This window comes from Engystomops pustulosus, unplaced genomic scaffold (genome assembly GCF_040894005.1).
Source record: "Engystomops pustulosus unplaced genomic scaffold, aEngPut4.maternal MAT_SCAFFOLD_89, whole genome shotgun sequence".
Taxonomy (NCBI): Eukaryota; Metazoa; Chordata; class Amphibia; order Anura; family Leptodactylidae; genus Engystomops; species Engystomops pustulosus.
This window is the reverse complement of record NW_027284975.1, coordinates 108,292-128,263: the sequence shown is the minus strand read 5'-3', so window position 1 is coordinate 128,263 and position 19,972 is coordinate 108,292. Positions and strand designations below refer to the sequence as shown.

At 47.3% G+C, this 19,972-nt stretch overlaps 1 protein-coding gene across 1 annotated transcript in view; it reads right to left on the bottom strand.

The window, feature by feature from the left end:
* The window catches only part of RAB11FIP4 (RAB11 family interacting protein 4), a 149,618-nt gene that overhangs the window by 33,567 nt on the left and 96,079 nt on the right, over nucleotides 1-19,972 (bottom strand). Inside the window, 7 exon segments of the mRNA XM_072131553.1 lie at nucleotides 3,848-3,988; nucleotides 5,615-5,718; nucleotides 5,817-5,916; nucleotides 6,576-6,611; nucleotides 12,569-12,703; nucleotides 16,744-16,932; nucleotides 17,095-17,312. Coding sequence (XP_071987654.1) covers nucleotides 3,848-3,988; nucleotides 5,615-5,718; nucleotides 5,817-5,916; nucleotides 6,576-6,611; nucleotides 12,569-12,703; nucleotides 16,744-16,932; nucleotides 17,095-17,312 — 923 coding nt within the window.

Genomic DNA, 19,972 nt, shown 5'->3' with positions numbered 1-19,972 from the left:
TGCACATCCATGATGCGAATCTCCCGTTCCACCACATCCCAAAGATGCTCTATTGCATTGAGATCTGGTGACTGTGGAGGCCATTTGAGTCCAGTGACCTCATTGTCATGTTCAAGAAACCAGTCTGAGATGATTCCAGCTTTATGACATGGCGCATTATCCTTCTGAAAGTAGCCATCAGATGTTGGGTACATTGTGGTCATAAAGGGATGGACATGGTCAGCAACAATACTCAGGTAGGCTGCGGCGTTGCAACGATGCTCAATTGGTACCAAGGGGCCCAAAGAGTGCCAAGAAAATATTCCCCACACCATGACACCACCACCACCAGCCTGAACCGTTGAAACAAGGCAGGATGGATCCATGACACCACCACCACCAGCCTGAGCCGCTGATACAAGGCAGGATGGATCCATGACACCACCACCACCAGCCTGAGCCGCTGATACAAGGCAGGATGGATCCATGCTTTCATGTTGTTGACGCCAAATTCTGACCCTACCATCCGAATGTCGCAGCAGAAATCGAGACTCATCAGACCAGGCAACGTTTTTCCAATCTTCTACTGTCCAATTTCGATGAGCTTGTGCAAATTGTAGCCTCAGGTTCCTGTTCTTAGCTGAAAGGAGTGGCACCCGGTGTGGTCTTCTGCTGCTGTAGCCCATCTGCCTCACAGTTCGACGTACTGTGTGTTCAGAGATGCTCTTCTGCCTACCTTGGTTGTAACGGGTGGCGATTTGAGTCACTGTTGCCTTTCTATCAGCTCGAACCAGTCTGCCCATTCTCCTCTGACCTCTGGCATCAACAAGGCATTTCCGCCCACAGAACTGCCGCTCAGTGGTTGTTTTTTCTTTTTTGGACCATTCTCTGTAAACCCTAGAGATGGTTGTGCGTGAAAATCCCAGTAGATCAGCAGTGTCTGAAATACTCAGACCAGCCCTTCTGGCACCAACAACCATGCCACGTTCAAAGGCCACAAATCACCTTTCTTCCCCATACTGATGCTCGGTTTGAACTGCAGGAGATTGTCTTGACCATGTCTACATGCCTAAATGCACTGAGTTGCCACCATGTGATTGGCTGATTAGAAATTTAGTGTTAACGAGCAGTTGGACAGGTGTACCTAATAAAGTGGCCGGTGAGTGTATATGTATCTATACTCTCATTACGGTATAACAACCCTATGTATCTATATGTATCTATACTCTCATTATGGTATAACAACCCTATGTATCTATATGTATCTATACTCTCATTATGGTATAACAACCCTATGTATCTATATGTATCTATACTCTCATTATGGTATAACAACCCTATGTATCTATATGTATCTATACTCTCATTATGGTATAACAACCCTATGTATCTATATGTATCTATACTCTCATTATGGTATAACAACCCTATGTATCTATATGTATCTATACTCTCATTATGGTATAACAACCCTATGTATCTATATGTATCTATACTCTCATTATGGTATAACAACCCTATGTATCTATATGTATCTATACTCTCATTATGGAATAACAACCCTATGTATCTATATGTATCTATACTCTCATTACGGTATAACAACCCTATGTATCTATATGTATCTATACTCTCATTACGGTATAACAACCCTATGTATCTATATGTATCTATACTCTCATTATGGTATAACAACCCTATGTATCTATATGTATCTATACTCTCATTATGGTATAACAACCCTATGTATCTATATGTATCTATACTCTCATTATGGAATAACAACCCTATGTATCTATATGTATCTATACTCTCATTACGGTATAACAACCCTATGTATCTATATGTATCTATACTCTCATTACGGTATAACAACCCTATGTATCTATATGTATCTATACTCTCATTATGGTATAACAACCCTATGTATCTATATGTATCTATACTCTCATTATGGTATAACAACCCTATGTATCTATATGTATCTATACTCTCATTATGGTATAACAACCCTATGTATCTATATGTATCTATACTCTCATTATGGTATAACAACCCTATGTATCTATATGTATCTATACTCTCATTATGGTATAACAACCCTATGTATCTATATGTATCTATACTCTCATTATGGTATAACAACCCTATGTATCTATATGTATCTATACTCTCATTATGGAATAACAACCCTATGTATCTATATGTATCTATACTCTCATTACGGTATAACAACCCTATGTATCTATATGTATCTATACTCTCATTATGGTATAACAACCCTATGTATCTATATGTATCTATACTCTCATTATGGTATAACAACCCTATGTATCTATATGTATCTATACTCTCATTATGGTATAACAACCCTATGGGGCAGATTTATCAAGCAGTCTGAAAGTCAGAATATTTCCAGTTGCCCATGGCAACCAATCACAGCTCAGCTTTCATTTCACCAGTGCTCATGAATATTTTAAAGGGGAGCTGTGATTGGTTGCCATGGGCAATTGGAAATATTCTGACTTTCAGACTGCTTGATAAATCTGCCCCTATGTATCTATATGTATCTATACTCTCATTATGGTATAACAACCCTATGTATCTATATGTATCTATACTCTCATTATGGTATAACAACCCTATGTATCTATACTCTCATTATGGTATAACAACCCTATGTATCTATATGTATCTATACTCTCATTATGGTATAACAACCCTATGTATCTATATGTATCTATACTCTCATTATGGTATAACAACCCTATGTATCTATATGTATCTATACTCTCATTATGGTATAACAACCCTATGTATCTATATGTATCTATACTCTCATTATGGTATAACAACCCTATGTATCTATATGTATCTATACTCTCATTATGGTATAACAACCCTATGTATCTATATGTATCTATACTCTCATTATGGTATAACAACCCTATGTATCTATATGTATCTATACTCTCATTATGGTATAACAACCCTATGTATCTATACTCTCATTATGGTATAACAACCCTATGAATCTATATGTATCTATACTCTCATTATGGAATAACAACCCTATGTATCTATATGTATCTATACTCTGATTATGGTATAACAACCCTATGTATCTATATGTATCTATACTCTCATTATGGTATAACAACCCTATGTATCTATATGTATCTATACTCTCATTATGGTATAACAACCCTATGTATTTATATATATGTAATGGAATAGAACCTGATACAATGTTTCTACACATTACAGAAGCCCATGGACCTGAAGAAGGGGTAAATCCGCCCCGAAACGCGTTGTCCTACCTGTTTAATCCAGTCTTTTATGTGAACCAGTTGTGACAATAAATGTTAATTATTTATTATACACTTGTATCACCGTCAAGCAATCGGACCGACCTCTGCCATTAGCAGCGCGAGCGACTACTGGTTACTCCTCCCAGAAAATTATTTATAGCCAGAGGAAAGGAGGAGGGCCCACAGGAGGAGGACCCACAGGAGGCGGGCCCAATGGAGGTGGACCCAGAGGAGGCGGGCCCAGAGGAGGCGGGTCCAGCGGAGGTGGGCCCAATGGAGTTGGACCCAGAGGAGGCGGGCCCAGTGGAGGAGGGCCCAATGGAGGTGGACCCAGAGGAGGCGCGTCCAGCGGAGGAGGGCCCAGTGGAGGTGGACCCACAGAAGGCGGGCCCAGTGGAGGCGCGTCCAGCGGAGGCGGGCCCAGGAGAGCGGGGATCTGGAAGAGACTTCTCCCTTTCCCTCCTACGTGAGATGGTTCTGGCCGGTTCCTCTCCTATGACCCAGCTTTCCCCGGCCCCAGCACAGATAACACGTGTGGTGTTGTAGTGGGTGGGTACCTGGCGCTCAGCAGCTCCATCTCGGCGCTCTTCTCCCGCTCCAGGCGGCTGTAGGTCTCTCTGTGACGCTTCAGTTCCTGGTCCAGGATCTGCTCCGACCTCGTCTCCTGGTCCCTCAGCATCTCCTCCAGCTCATGGACCCTGGAGACACAACAGCCACTGCCACAGGGGGAGGGGCTGCAGGAGGGAGAGGGCGGCGGCATGGGAGGGGATGCATGTGGGCGAGGGCGGTGGCATGGGAGGGGCTGCACGAGGGAGGGGATGCATGTGGAGGGGGTGGGTGGCGAGGCAGGGGCTGCACGTGGGAGGGGCTTCATTTGGGAGAGGGCGGGTAGCGTCGGAGGGGCTGCACGTGGGATTGGCTGCATGTGGGAGAGGGCGGTGGCATGGGAGAGGCTGCATGTGGGAGGGGGCGGGTAGCGTGGGAGGGGCTGCACGAGGGGAGTGGCTGCACGTCGGAGGGGCTGCATGAGGGAGGGGGCGGGTGGCGTGGGAGGGGCTGCATATGGGAGACGGCGGGTGGCGTGGGAGGGGCTGCATATGGGAGAGGGCGGGTGGCGTGGAAGGGGCTGAATGTGGGAGAGGGCGGGTGGCGTGGAAGGGGCTGAATGTGGGAGAGGGCGGGTGGCATGGGAGGGGCTGCATGTGGGAGGGGTTGCACGAGGGAGGGGCTGCATGTGGGAGAGTAATAAATACCAAAAAAAGATAACCCAATACCTAATATCCAACTCCTACTACTAGTCAAACACATAGAATACCAATGGAAGTAAATAGGATACCCAAATATATAAATAAATTTACAATAAAGTTAAATACTCAGTCCACAATAAGCAATATACGTCTTTATTTATTCGGTTACCACAAAACACGGTTAAAAACTTACATAAAAACCACAAAGGTGTGGCGGTGGTCTGAAATAACACAATACATGGTGAGTACACTCAGAGTATCCAACAAACATCAGTAAATACAATTAGGCTGTAACCAGTTCCATTACCCACCAGGGCGTAGTAAGTAGCCAAAACAGATTGTATGAGATAGTAACCCCTAGAGGAAGCGACGGCGAAACGCGCGTCGGGGTGCTGTGGCGGTGGTCAGAGTTACTATCTCATACAATCTGTTTTGGCTACTTACTACGCCCTGGTGGGTAATGGAACTGGTTACAGCCTAATTGTATTTACTGATGTTTGTTGGATACTCTGAGTGTACTTACCATGTATTGTGTTATTTCAGACCACCGCCACACCTTTGTGGTTTTTATGTAAGTTTTTAACCGTGTTTTGTGGTAACCGATTAAATAAAGACGTGTATTGCTTATTGTGAACTGAGTATTTAACTTTATTGTAAATTTATTTATATATTTGGGTATCCTATTTACTTCCATTGGTATTCTATGCATGTGGGAGAGGGCGGGAGCCGTGGGAGGGGCTGCATGTGGGAGGGGCTGCATGAGGGAGGGGCGGGTTGCATGAGAGGGGCTGCATGTGGGAGAGGCTATATATGGGAGGGGTCAGGCTTCCCAGGAGGGGCTGTGTGTGGGAGGGGTCAGGCTGCACGAGAGGGGCTGTGTGTGGGAGGTGCCAAGCTGCAGGAGGGGCTGTGCATGGGAGGATCTTATAAGGGGCAGTTGGCCCAGGAGGGGCTGTATACGGGACGGCTTGTATGTGGGAGGGGCCAGGCTGCCTGGGAGGGGCTGTGTGTGGGAGGGGCTGTATACGGTGTGGCCTGTGTGTGGGAGGGGCTGTGTATGGGGCGGCGGCCTCTCACCTCAGGACCAGCTGGGTGTTCTCCTGCCTCACTTTGCTCTTGATGTCGCCGCTCGTCTGGTTGTCGTTCTCCAGCTCCGTCACCTTCTTTTCTAGGAAACTGACCTGAGATGTGGAGAAGAAGATAAAGGTGCAGTCACTGCCCCCCATAGTCGCACCCCTTGGGTGGCCCCCCATAGTCGCCCCCTGGGGCGGCCCCTCACCTTCTCCGTGATGTCATTGTCACAGGAGTCGATGCTGTCCCGGAACAGGTCCTCGGTGCTGCCATTACTGCTGCTCAGGTTACTGGTGTTCAGGAGCTGCCTGCAAGAGACACCGGGGTTCACCCTGCACCCCAACTCCAGCATCCAGCCTGCAATGCAACCTACATGTGCTCCGAGCCCGCCGCCCCCCACATGTGCCCCGAGACCACCAGCCCCCACACCTGCCCCTGAGCTCGCCTTCCTCCACTTCTGCCCCTGAGCTCGCCTTCCTCCACTTCTGCCCCTGAGCTCGCCTCCCTCCACTTCTGCCCCTGAGCCTGCCTCCCTCCACTTCTGCCCCTGACCTCGCCTCCCTCCACTTCTGCCCCTGACCTCGCCTCCCTCCACTTCTGCCCCTGACCTCGCCTCCCTCCACTTCTGCCCCTGACCTCGCCTCCCTCCACTTCTGCCCCTGAGCTCGCCTCCCTCCACTTCTGCCCCTGAGCTCGCCTCCCTCCACTTCTGCCCCTGAGCTCGCCTCCCTCCACTTCTGCCCCTGAGCTCGCCTCCCTCCACTTCTGCCCCTGAGCTCGCCTCCCTCCACTTCTGCCCCTGACCTCACCTCCCTCCACTTCTGCCCCTGAGTTCGCCTCCCTCCACTTCTGCCCCTGACCTCGCCTCCCTCCACACCTGCCCCTGACCTCGCCTCCCTCCACTTCTGCCCCTGAGCTCGCCTCCAAATCTGGAACAAACACTGTGCAGATCTAGGAGGACACTTACCTTCCAAATGCTGTGCTCGAGATCTTCCTGTTGGGGCTGCAGAGAAAAGGAGAAAATCATGAATTTAGAGAAGGTTGTCAGCTTGATGTCCTCTCTCTGTAGCGGCTGCATCCAGCACCCATCTCAGAGCCACCCCTCGAAATAGTAGACACCAGACCAACAACCACTCAGATTCCCTGGCCTATGTCTGCCCTAACAGCCACTCACCACCACAAGGTGCCACCACTGGCCTCCCCTACATGATCTAATCTTCATGATGTCACCGCTCACCTCCCCTACATGATCTAATCTTCATGGTGTCACCACTGGCCTCCCCTACATGATCTAATCTTCATGGTGTCACCACTCGTCTCCCCTACATGATCTAATCTTCATGGTGTCACCACTCACCTCCCCTACATGATCTAATCTTCATGGTGTCACCACTGGCCTCCCCTACATGATCTAATCTTCATGGTGTCACCACTCACCTCCCCTACATGATCTAATCTTCATGGTGTCACCACTCGTCTCCCCTACATGATCTAATCTTCATGGTGTCACCACTCACCTCCCCTACATGATCTAATCTTCATGGTGTCACCACTGGCCTCCCCTACATGATCTAATCTTCATGGTGTCACCACTCACCTCCCCTACATGATCTAATCTTCATGGTGTCACCACTGGCCTCCCCTACATGATCTTATCTTCATGGTGTCACCACTCACCTCCCCTACATGATCTAATCTTCATGGTGTCACCACTAGCCTCCCCTACATGATCTAATCTTCATGGTGTCACCACTGGCCTCCCCTACATGATCTAATCTCCATGGTGTCACCGCTCACCTCCCCTACATGATCTAATCTTCATGGTGTCACCACTGGCCTCCCCTACATGATCTAATCTTCATGGTGTCACCACTGGCCTCCCCTTCATGATCTAATCTCCATGGTGTCACCACTCACCTCCCCTACATGATCTAATCTTCATGGTGTCACCACTGGCCTCCCCTACATGATCTAATCTTCATGGTGTCACCACTCACCTCCCCTACATGATCTAATCTTCATGGTGTCACCACTCACCTCCCCTACATGATCTAATCTTCATGGTGTCACCACTGGCCTCCCCTACATGATCTAATCTTCATGGTGTCACCACTCACCTCCCCTACATGATTTAATCTTCGTGGTGTCATCACTGGCCTCCCCTACATGATCTAATCTTCATGGTGTCACCACTCACCTCCCCTACATGATCTAATCTTCATGGTGTCACCACTCACCTCCCCTACATGATCTAATCTTCATGGTGTCACCACTGGCCTCCCCTACATGATCTAATCTTCATGGTGTCACCACTCACCTCCCCTACATGATTTAATCTTCGTGGTGTCACCACTGGCCTCCCCTACATGATCTAATCTTCATGGTGTCACCACTGGCCTCCCCTACATGATCTAATCTTCATGGTGTCACCACTGGCCTCCCCTACATGATCTAATCTTCATGGTGTCACCAGTCACCTCCCCTACATGATCTAATCTTCATGGTGTCACCACTGGCCTCCCCTACATGATCTAATCTTCACGGTGTCACTGCTCACCTCCCCTACATGATCTAATCTTCGTGGTGTCACCACTGGCCTCCCCTACATGATCTAATCTTCATGATGTCACCACTGGCCTCCCCTACATGATCTAATCTTCATTATGTCACCACTGGCCTCCCCTACATGATCTAATCTTCATGGTGTCACCACTGGCCTCCCCTACATGATCTAATCTTCATGATGTCACCACTGGCCTCCCCTACATGATCTAATCTTCATGGTGTCACCACTAGCCTCCCCTACATGATCTAATCTTCATGGTGTCACCACTGGCCTCCCCTACATGATCTAATCTTCATGGTGTCACCACTCACCTCCCCTACATGATCTAATCTTCATGGTGTCACCACTGGCCTCCCCTACATGATCTAATCTTCATGGTGTCACCACTCGTCTCCCCTACATGATCTAATCTTCATGGTGTCACCACTGGCCTCCCCTACATGATCTAATCTCCATGGTGTCACCACTGGCCTCTCCTACATGATCTAATCTTCATGGTGTCACCACTGACCTCCCCTACATGATCTAATCTTCATGGTGTCACCACTGGTCTCCCCTACATGATCTAATCTTCATGGTGTCACCACTGGCCTCCCCTACATGATCTAATCTTCATGGTGTCACCACTGGCCTCCCCTACATGATCTAATCTTCATGGTGTCACTGCTCACCTCCCCTACATGATCTAATCTTCGTGGTGTCACCACTGGCCTCCCCTACATGATCTAATCTTCATGATGTCACCACTGGCCTCCCCTACATGATCTAATCTTCATGTCACCACTGGCCTCCCCTACATGATCTAATCTTCATGGTGTCACCACTGGCCTCCCCTACATGATCTAATCTTCATGGTGTCACCACTCACCTCCCCTACATGATCTAATCTTCATGGTGTCACCACTCACCTCCCCTACATGATCTAATCTTCATGGTGTCACCACTCACCTCCCCTACATGATCTAATCTTCATGGTGTCACCACTGGCCTCCCCTACATGATCTAATCTTCATGGTGTCACCACTCACCTCCCCTACATGATCTAATCTTCATGGTGTCACCACTCACCTCCCCTACACGATCTAATCTTCATGGTGTCACCACTGGCCTCCCCTACATGATCTTATCTTCATGGTGTCACCACTCATCTCCCCTACATGATCTTATCTTCATGGTGTCACCACTGGTCTCCCCTACATGATCTAATCTTCATGGTGTCACCACTCATCTCCCCTACATGATCTAATCTTCATGGTGTCACCACTGGCCTCCCCTACATGATCTAATCTTCATGGTGTCACCACTGGCCTACCCTACATGATCTAATCTCCATGGTGTCACCCCTCACCTCCCCTACATGATCTAATCTTCATGGTGTCACCACTGGCCTCCCCTACATGATCTAATCTTCATGGTATCACCACTAATCTCCCCTACATGATCTAATCTTCATGGTGTCACCACTCACCTCCCCTACATGATCTAATCTTCATGGTGTCACCACTCACCTCCCCTACATGATCTAATCTTCATGGTGTCACCACTCACCTCCCCTACACGATCTAATCTTCATGGTGTCACCACTGGCCTCCCCTACATGATCTTATCTTCATGGTGTCACCACTCATCTCCCCTACATGATCTTATCTTCATGGTGTCACCACTGGTCTCCCCTACATGATCTAATCTTCATGGTGTCACCACTCATCTCCCCTACATGATCTAATCTTCATGGTGTCACCACTGGCCTCCCCTACATGATCTAATGTTCATGGTGTCACCACTGGCCTACCCTACATGATCTAATCTCCATGGTGTCACCCCTCACCTCCCCTACATGATCTAATCTTCATGGTGTCACCACTGGCCTCCCCTACATGATCTAATCTTCATGGTATCACCACTCACCTCCCCTACATGATCTAATCTTCATGGTGTCACCACTCACCTCCCCTACATGATCTAATCTTCATGGTGTCACCACTCACCTCCCCTACATGATCTAATCTTCATGGTGTCACCACTCACCTCCCCTACATGATCTAATCTTCATGGTGTCACCACTCGTCTCCCCTACATGATCTAAACTTCATGGTGTCACCACTCACCTCCCCTACATGATCTAATCTTCATGGTGTCACCACTCACCTCCCCTACATGATCTAATCTTCATGGTGTCACCACTCACCTCCCCTACATGATCTAATCTTCATGGTGTCACCACTCACCTCCCCTACATGATCTAATCTTCATGGTGTCACCACTCACCTCCCCTACATGATCTAATCTTCATGGTGTCACCACTCACCTCCCCTACATGATCTAATCTTCATGGTGTCACCACTCACCTCCCCTACATGATCTAAACTTCATGGTGTCACCACTGGCCTCTCCTACATGATCTTATCTTCATGGTGTCACCACTGGCCTCCCCTACATGATCTAATCTTCATGGTGTCACCACTGGCCTCCCTTACATGATCTAATCTTCATGGTGTCACCACTGGCCTCCCGTACATGATCTAATCTTCATGGTGTCACCACTGGCCTCCCCTACATGATCTAATCTTCATGGTGTCACCACTCACCTCCCCTACATGATCTAATTTTCATGGTGTCACCACTCACCTCCCCTACATGATCTAATCTTCATGGTGTCACCACTCACCTCCCCTACATGATCTAATCTTCATGGTGTCACCACTCACCTCCCCTACATGATCTAATCTTCATGGTGTCACCACTGGCCTCCCCTACATGATCTAATCTTCATGGTGTCACCACTGGCCTCCCCTACATGATCTAATCTTCATGGTGTCACCACTGGCCTCTCCTACATGATCTTATCTTCATGGTGTTACCACTGGCCTCCCCTACATGATCTAATCTTCATGGTGTTACCACTGGCCTCCCCTACATGATCTAATCTTCATGGTGTCACCACTGGCCTCCCCTTCATGATCTAATCTTCATGGTGTCACCACTGGCCTCCCCTACATGATCTAATCTTCATGGTCTCTCCACTCGTCTCCCCTACACGATCTAATCTTCATGGTCTCTCCACTCATCTCATTTTCAATTCTATTTGCCCCAACCATAAAATTACACAATTTTTTACCCTACATGGAACCCTCTGAGATCCCACAACTCTTCATTGCTTGACATGTCTTGACAAGACTTGGACATGTACAAGACCTGGGTGTCGTTGAGGGATGGGTGTCAGCACCTGGAGGCGACCTCCTTTCATGTATTAAACTTTAGATGGATTCTGTCCCAGTCCCCGCACAAGTCACAAGTCGCCTCCCCTACATGATCTAATCTTCATGGTGTCACCACTCACCTCCCCTACATGATCTAATCTTCATGGTGTCACCATTCACCTCCCCTACATGATCTTATCTTCATGGTGTCACCACTGGCCTCTCCTACATGATCTAATCTTCACTGGCCTCCCCTACATGATCTAATCTTCATGGTGTCACCACTGGCCTCCCCTACATGATCTAATCTTCATGGTGTCACCACTCACCTCCCCTACATGATCTAATCTTCATGGTGTCACCACTCACCTCCCCTACATGATCTAATCTTCATGGTGTCACCACTGGCCTCCCCTACATGATCTAATCTTCATGGTGTCACCACTGGCCTCCCCTACATGATCTAATCTTCATGGTGTCACCACTGGCCTCTCCTACATGATCTAATCTTCATGGTGTTACCACTGGCCTCCCCTACATGATCTAATCTTCATGGTGTTACCACTGGCCTCCCCTACATGATCTAATCTTCATGGTGTCACCACTGGCCTCTCCTACATGATCTAATCTTCATGGTGTCACCACTGGCCTCCCCTACATGATCTAATCTTCATGGTGTCACCACTGGCCTCCCCTACATGATCTAATCTTCATGGTGTCACCACTGGCCTCTCCTACATGATCTTATCTTCATGGTGTTACCACTGGCCTCCCCTACATGATCTAATCTTCATGGTGTTACCACTGGCCTCCCCTACATGATCTAATCTTCATGGTGTCACCACTGGCCTCCCCTTCATGATCTAATCTTCATGGTGTCACCACTGGCCTCCCCTACATGATCTAATCTTCATGGTCTCTCCACTCGTCTCCCCTACACGATCTAATCTTCATGGTCTCTCCACTCATCTCATTTTCAATTCTATTTGCCCCAACCATAAAATTACACACTTTTTTACCCTACATGGAACCCTCTGAGATCCCACAACTCTTCATTGCTTGACATGTCTTGACAAGACTTGGACATGTACAAGACCTGGGTGTCGTTGAGGGATGGGTGTCAGCACCTGGAGGCGACCTCCTTTCATGTATTAAACTTTAGATGGATTCTGTCCCAGTCCCCGCACAAGTCACCTGTGGGCTTTGAGGTTCTTGAGCCGGGCCTCCAGGTCATTCAGGAGTGTGATCTTCTTGGAGCACTGGGTACAGTACATGTCCAATAACTCGCTGTTGTACATGTGCCTCATCTTAAGCGGTGTCTGCCCCGCACTGGGTGGAAATAGAGTCAAAGTGTTATATGGCGGAGACCAGGGAACGAAACACAACAGAGAGCGGCCTAACTATAGGAGACTATGGAACCAGTCATAACATAGAGAAAAGCCTACCAAAAGGAAACTGGAGAACCTGATATAACACAGAGAGAAGACTACCTAGAGGAGAATATGGAACCAGCAATTACATAGTTGGAGACCTACCTAGCGAAGACAAAGAAAACATGACAGAGTGGGAACCCGACCCAGAGGAACCAGAAATTACAGAACTAGGTCTACCTAGAGAGGACCAGGGAACCAGACATGACACAGAGAGAGGTATACCTAAAAGAGAATATGGAACCAGACATGACCTAGAGCAGTGATGGCAAACCTTTTAGAGACTGAGTGCCCAAACTACAACCAAGCTCCGCTTATTTATCACAAAGTGCCAACACAGAAATTTAATTTGTTATTTATACTCCCTTCTGTCACAGCTTTCATTCATATCAGCACCCTGAGGACACCAATTAAGCAGAAGCTAGAAGAAATTTGGATGATCATTGTAGCTTCCCTCCAGGGTCCCATAAACAGGAAGAATTGTCAGGGCCGGAGCAGGAGCTACAATGATCATCCAGATCTGTCCACACCTTCCCACTCCTCCGGTAGTCCCGGGTAGTCCTGTCACTTTAAAATATCTCTGTGCACAGCAAGTCCTGGGCTGTCTGGGACTGCAGGAAGATACCTGGAGTCCTCTCTGGTGATGGCCTGGGTGCCCACAGAAAGGGCTCCGAGTGCCACCTCTGGCACCCGTGCCATAGGTTCGCCACCACTGACCTAGAGGGTGAACCCCCCCAGAGAAGACTGGGGAACCAGACATGACCTAGAGGGTGACCCACCCAGAGGAGACCGGGGAACCAAACATGACCTAGAGGGTGACCCACCCAGAGGAGACTGGGGCACCAGACATGACCTAGAGGGTGACCCACCTAGAGGAGACTGGGGAACCAGACATGACCTAGAGGGTGACCCACCCAGAGGAGACTGGGGAACCAGATATAACGTAGAGGGAGGCTCACCCAGAGGAGACCGGGGAACCAGACATGACCTAAAGTGTGACCCACCCAGAGGAGACCAGGGCACCAGATATGACCTAGAGGGTGACCCACCCAGAGGGGACCAGGGCACCAGACTAGAACTAGAGGGTGGCACACCCAGAGGAGACTGGGGAACCAGATATAACGTAGAGGGAGGCTCACCCAGAGGAGACCAGGGCACCTGACATGACGTAGAGGGAGACCCAACCAGAGGACACTGGGGAACCAGGTATGACATAGAGGTAGGTCCACCTAGAGGAGTCTGGGGACCAAACATGACAGAGAAAGACCTACAGTATCTACAGGAGGTTAGGGAGCCATTAAAAATTAGATGGACCTAGACAACAGTGGGAAATCCGACGTGACAGCTCGAAGCCTATCTAGAGTATATTAGGAAACCAGACATGAAAAAGAAAGATAACTTCCTAGAGGAGACCATGGAACCAGACATGACAGAGGGAGGCGTAACTAGAGGAGACCAGGGAACCAGACATGACAGAGGTAGGCGTAACTAGAGGAGACCAGGGAACGAGACATGACAGAGGAAGGAATAACTAGAGGAGACCATGGAACCAGACATGACAGAGGGAGGCGTAACAAGAGGAGACCATGGAACCAGACATGACAGAGGGAGGCGTAACAAGAGGAGACCATGGAACCAGACATGACAGAGGGAGGAGTAACTAGAGGAGACCAGGGAACCAGACATGACAGAGGGAGGAGTAACTAGAGGAGACCAGAGAACCAGAAATTGCAGAGGGAGGCGTAAATAGAGGGGAGCAGAGAATCGGACATGACAGAGGGAGGAGTAACTAGAGGAGACCAGGGAACGAGACATGACAGAGGGAGGAGTAACTAGAGGAGACCAGGGAACGAGACATGACAGAGGGAGGAGTAACTAGAGGAGACCAGGGAACCAGACATGACAGAGGGAGGAGTAACTAGAGGAGACCAGGGAACCAGACATGACAGAGGGAGGAGTAACTAGAGGAGACCAGGGAACCAGACATGACAGAGGGAGGGGTAACTAGAGGAGACCAGGGAACCAGACATGACAGAGGGAGGAGTAACTAGAGGAGACCAGGGAACCAGACATGACAGAGGGAGGAGTAACTAGAGGAGACCAGGGAACCAGACATGACAGAGGGAGGAGTAACTAGAGGAGACCAGGGAACCAGACATGACAGAGGGAGGAGTAACTAGAGGAGACCAGGGAACGAGACATGACAGAGGGAGGGGTAACTAGAGGAGACCAGAGAACCAGATATGACAGAGGGAGGAGTAACTAGAGGAGACCACGGAAACAGACATGCCAGTGGGAGGAGTAACTAGAGGAGAAAAGCGAACCAGACATGACAGAGGGAGGAGTAACTAATGGAGACAAGGGTACAAGACAAGACAGTGGGAGGTGTAACTAGAGGGGACCAGGGAACCAGACATGACAAAGGGAGGTATAACTAGAGGGGACCAGGGAACCAGAAATGACAGAGGGAGGCATTACGAGAGAGGACCTGGGAACCAGACATGACAGAGGGAGGAATAACTAGAGGAGACTAGAGAACCAGACATGACAGAGGGAGGAGTAACTACAGGGGACCAGAGAACAAGACATGACAGCGGGAGGAGTAACTAGAGGAGACCATGGAACCAGACATGACAGAGGGAGGAGTAACCAGAGGAGACCAGAGAACAAGACATGACAGAGGGAGGAGTAACTAGAGAAGACCAGGGAACAAGACATGACAGAGGGAGGAGTAACTAGAGGAGACCAGGGAACCAGACATGACAGAGGGAGGAGTAACTAGAGGAGACCAGGTAACCAGACATGACAGAGGGAGGAATAACTAGAGGGGACCAGAGAACCAGACATGACAGAGGGAGGAGTAACTAGAGGAGACCAGAGAACCAGACATGACAAAGGGAGGAATAACTAGAGGAGACTAGAGAACCAGACATGACAGAGGGAGGAGTAACTACAGGGGACCAGAGAACAAGACATGACAGCGGGAGGAGTAACTAGAGGAGACCATGGAACCAGACATGACAGAGGGAGGAGTAACTAGAGGAGACCAGAGAACAAGACATGACAGAGGGAGGAGTAACTAGAGGGGACCAGGGAACAAGACATGACAGAGGGAGGAGTAACTAGAGGAGACCAGGGAACCAGACATGACAGAGGGAGGAGTAACTAGAGGAGACCAGAGAACCAGACATGACAGAGGGAGGAGTAACTAGAGGAGACCAGAGAACAAGACATGACAGAGGGAGAAGTAACTAGAGTGGACCAGAGAACCAGACATGACAGAGGGAGGAGTAACTAGAGGAGACCAGGGAACCAGACATGACAGAGGGAGGAGTAACTAGAGGAGACCAGGGAACCAGACATGACAGAGGGAGGAGTAACTAGAGGAGACCAGCGAACTAAACATGACAGAGGGAGGGGTAACTAGAGGAGACCAGGGAACCAGACATGACAGAGGGCGGAGTAACTAGAGGAGACCAGGGAACCAGACATGACAGAGGGAGGAGTAACTAGAGGAGACCAGGGAACCAGACATGACAGAGGGAGGAGTAACTAGAGGAGACCAGGGAACCAGACATGACAGAGGGAGTAGTAACTAGAGGAGACCAGCGAACTAAACATGACAGAGGGAGGGGCAACTAGAGGAGACCAGGGAACCAGACATGACAGAGGGAGGAGTAACTAGAGGAGACCAGGGAACCAGACATGACAGAGGGAGGAGTAACTAGAGGAGACCAGGGAACCAGACATGACAGAGGGAGGAGTAACTCGAGGAGACCAGGGAACCAGACATGACAGAGGGAGGAGTAACTAAAGGAGACCAGGGAACCAGACATGACAGAGGGAGGAGTAACTAGAGGGGACCAGGGAACCAGACATGACAGAGGGAGGCATAACTAGAGGAGACCAGGTAACCAAACATGACAGAGGGAGGCCCACCTTGAGGAGACAGAGGAACCCAGATCAGAGTAGGCGTTGGTCCGGCTCTCATCATCTGGACAGGGGCTGCTCGGAGAGTAGTCCCCATCATCACCTTCACCATAGTCCTCAAACTGCTCCTCATTACTGATCAGGGAGGAAGTGGAGAGGCTGGAGAAGTCTGTAGAGGCTGAAGGATTGAGGAGGTTTCTGTAGAGAATGGAGACCTCAATGAGACTCTCAATTCAGCCTGGATCTACCCCAGACAAACAGGGTGCCCCCATCTCTAACCTCCTCCTTTGGGGTCATTACGTCACAGCATCCAGTCATTACCTTCTACCTCCCCCAAACTGGTGGTTGTGTGATACTTACTGATCTCCAGGGAGGTAGAGTCCCCCCAGATCCTTGCCATCCCCATGACATTCATCAGACGCCTCAGAACTCTGGGTGCTCTCCATGGCGCTGTCCAGGTCACATTCATGGTGGGGGCCCCCCTGCCCCAGGGTTATATTGTCCACATCAGGGAAAAGCTCAGAGTCGCTGGACCCCCCCTCCGGGTCCACGTACATCCCAAGTGTCACGTCAGAGCCCTGTAAGAGAACAGCATCGGGGGCTCAGCAGGCGTATCACAGGATTAGATACAGAAGGTAGTAGTACTGTGCACTGCCCATATATACAGGAGAAGTAGTACTGTGCACTATATATACAGGAGAAGTAGTACTGTGCACTGTATATATATACAGGAGAAGTAGTACTGTGCACTGTATATATATATACAGGAGAAGTAGTACTGTGCACTGTATATATACAGGAGAAGTAGTACTGTGCACTGTATATATACAGGAGAAGTAGTACTGTGCACTATATATACAGGAGAAGTAGTACTGTGCACTGTATATATACAGGAGAAGTAGTACTGTGCACTGTATATATACAGGAGAAGTAGTACTGTGCACTGTATATATACAGGAGAAGTAGTACTGTACACTGTATATATACAGGAGAAGTAGTACTGTGCACTGTATATATATACAGGAGAAGTAGTACTGTGCACTGTATATACAGGAGAAGTAGTACTGTGCACTGTATATATACAGGAGAAGTAGTACTGTGCACTGTATATATATACAGGAGAAGTAGTACTGTGCACTGTATATATACAGGAGAAGTAGTACTGTACACTGTATATATACAGGAGAAGTAGTACTGTGCACTGTATATATACAGGAGAAGTAGTACTGTGCACTGTATATATACAGGAGAAGTAGTACTGTGCACTGTATATATATACAGGAGAAGTAGTACTGTGCACTGTATATACAGGAGAAGTAGTACTGTGCACTGTATATACAGGGGAAGTAGTACTGTGCACTGTATATATACAGGAGAAGTAGTACTGTGCACTTTATATATATATACAGGAGAAGTAGTACTGTGCACTGTATATACAGGAGAAGTAGTACTGTGCACTGTATATATACAGGAGAAGTAGTACTGTGCACTGCCCATATATACAGGAGAAGTAGTACTGTGCACTGTATATATACAGGAGAAGTAGTACTGTGCACTGTATATATATACAGGAGAAGTAGTACTGTGCACTGTATATATACAGGAGAAGTAGTACTGTGCACTGTATATATACAAGAGAAGTAGTACTGTGCACTGTATATATATACAGGAGAAGTAGTACTGTGCACTATATATATATATACAGGAGAAGTAGTACTGTGCACTGTATATATATATACAGGAGAAGTAGTACTGTGCACTGTATATATATATATATACAGGAGAAGTAGTACTGTGCACGGTATATATATATACAGGAGAAGTAGTACTGTGCAGTGTATATATACAGGAGAAGTAGTACTGTGCAGTGTATATATATATACAGGAGAAGTAGTACTGTGCACTGTATATATATATATACAGGAGAAGTAGTACTGTGCACTGCCCATATATACAGGAGAAGTAGCACTGTGCACTGTATATATACAGGAGAAGTAGTACTGTGCACTGTATATATACAAGAGAAGTAGTACTGTGCACTGTATATATACAAGAGAAGTAGTACTGTGCACTGTATATATATATATATATATATATATATATACAGGAGAAGTAGTACTGTGCACTGTATATATATATACAGGAGAAGTAGTACTGTGCACTGTATATATATACAGGAGAAGTAGTACTGTGCACTGTATATATACAGGAGAAGTAGTACTGTGCACTGTATATATACAAGAGAAGTAGTACTGTGCACTGTATATATATACAGGAGAAGTAGTACTGTGCACTATATATATATATATATATATATATATATATATATATATACAGGAGAAGTAGTACTGTGCACTGTATATATATATACAGGAGAAGTAGTACTGTGCACTGTATATATATATACAGGAGAAGTAGTACTGTGCACTGCCCATATATACAGGAGAAGTAGTACTGTGCACTATATATATATATATATATATATATATATATATATATATACAGGAGAAGTAGTACTGTGCACTGTATATATATATACAGGAGAAGTAGTACTGTGCACTGTATATATACAGGAGAAGTAGTACTGTACACTGTATATATATACAGGAGAAGTAGTACTGTGCAGTGTATATATACAGGAGAAGTAGTACTGTGCACTGTATATATACAGGAGAAGTAGTACTGTGCACTGTATATATATATACAGGAGAAGTAGTACTGTGCACTGCCCATATATACAGGAGAAGTTGTACTGTGCACTGTATATATATACAGGAGAAGTAGTACTGTGCACTGTATATATACAGGAGAAGTAGTACTGTGCACTGTATATATACAAGAGAAGTAGTACTGTGCACTGTATATATATATACAGGAGAAGTAGTACTGTGCACTGTATATATATATACAGGAGAAGTAGTACTGTGCACTGTATATATATACAGGAGAAGTAGTACTGTGCACTGTATATATACAGGAGAAGTAGTACTGTGCACTATATATACAGGAGAAGTAGTACTGTGCACTATATATACAGGAGAAGTAGTACTGTGCACTGTATATATATACAGGAGAAGTAGTACTGTGCACTGTATATATACAGGAGAAGTAGTACTGTGCACTGTATATATACAGGAGAAGTAGTACTGTGCACTATATATACAGGAGAAGTAGTACTGTGCACTGTATATATATACAGGAGAAGTAGTACTGTGCACTGTATATATACAGGAGAAGT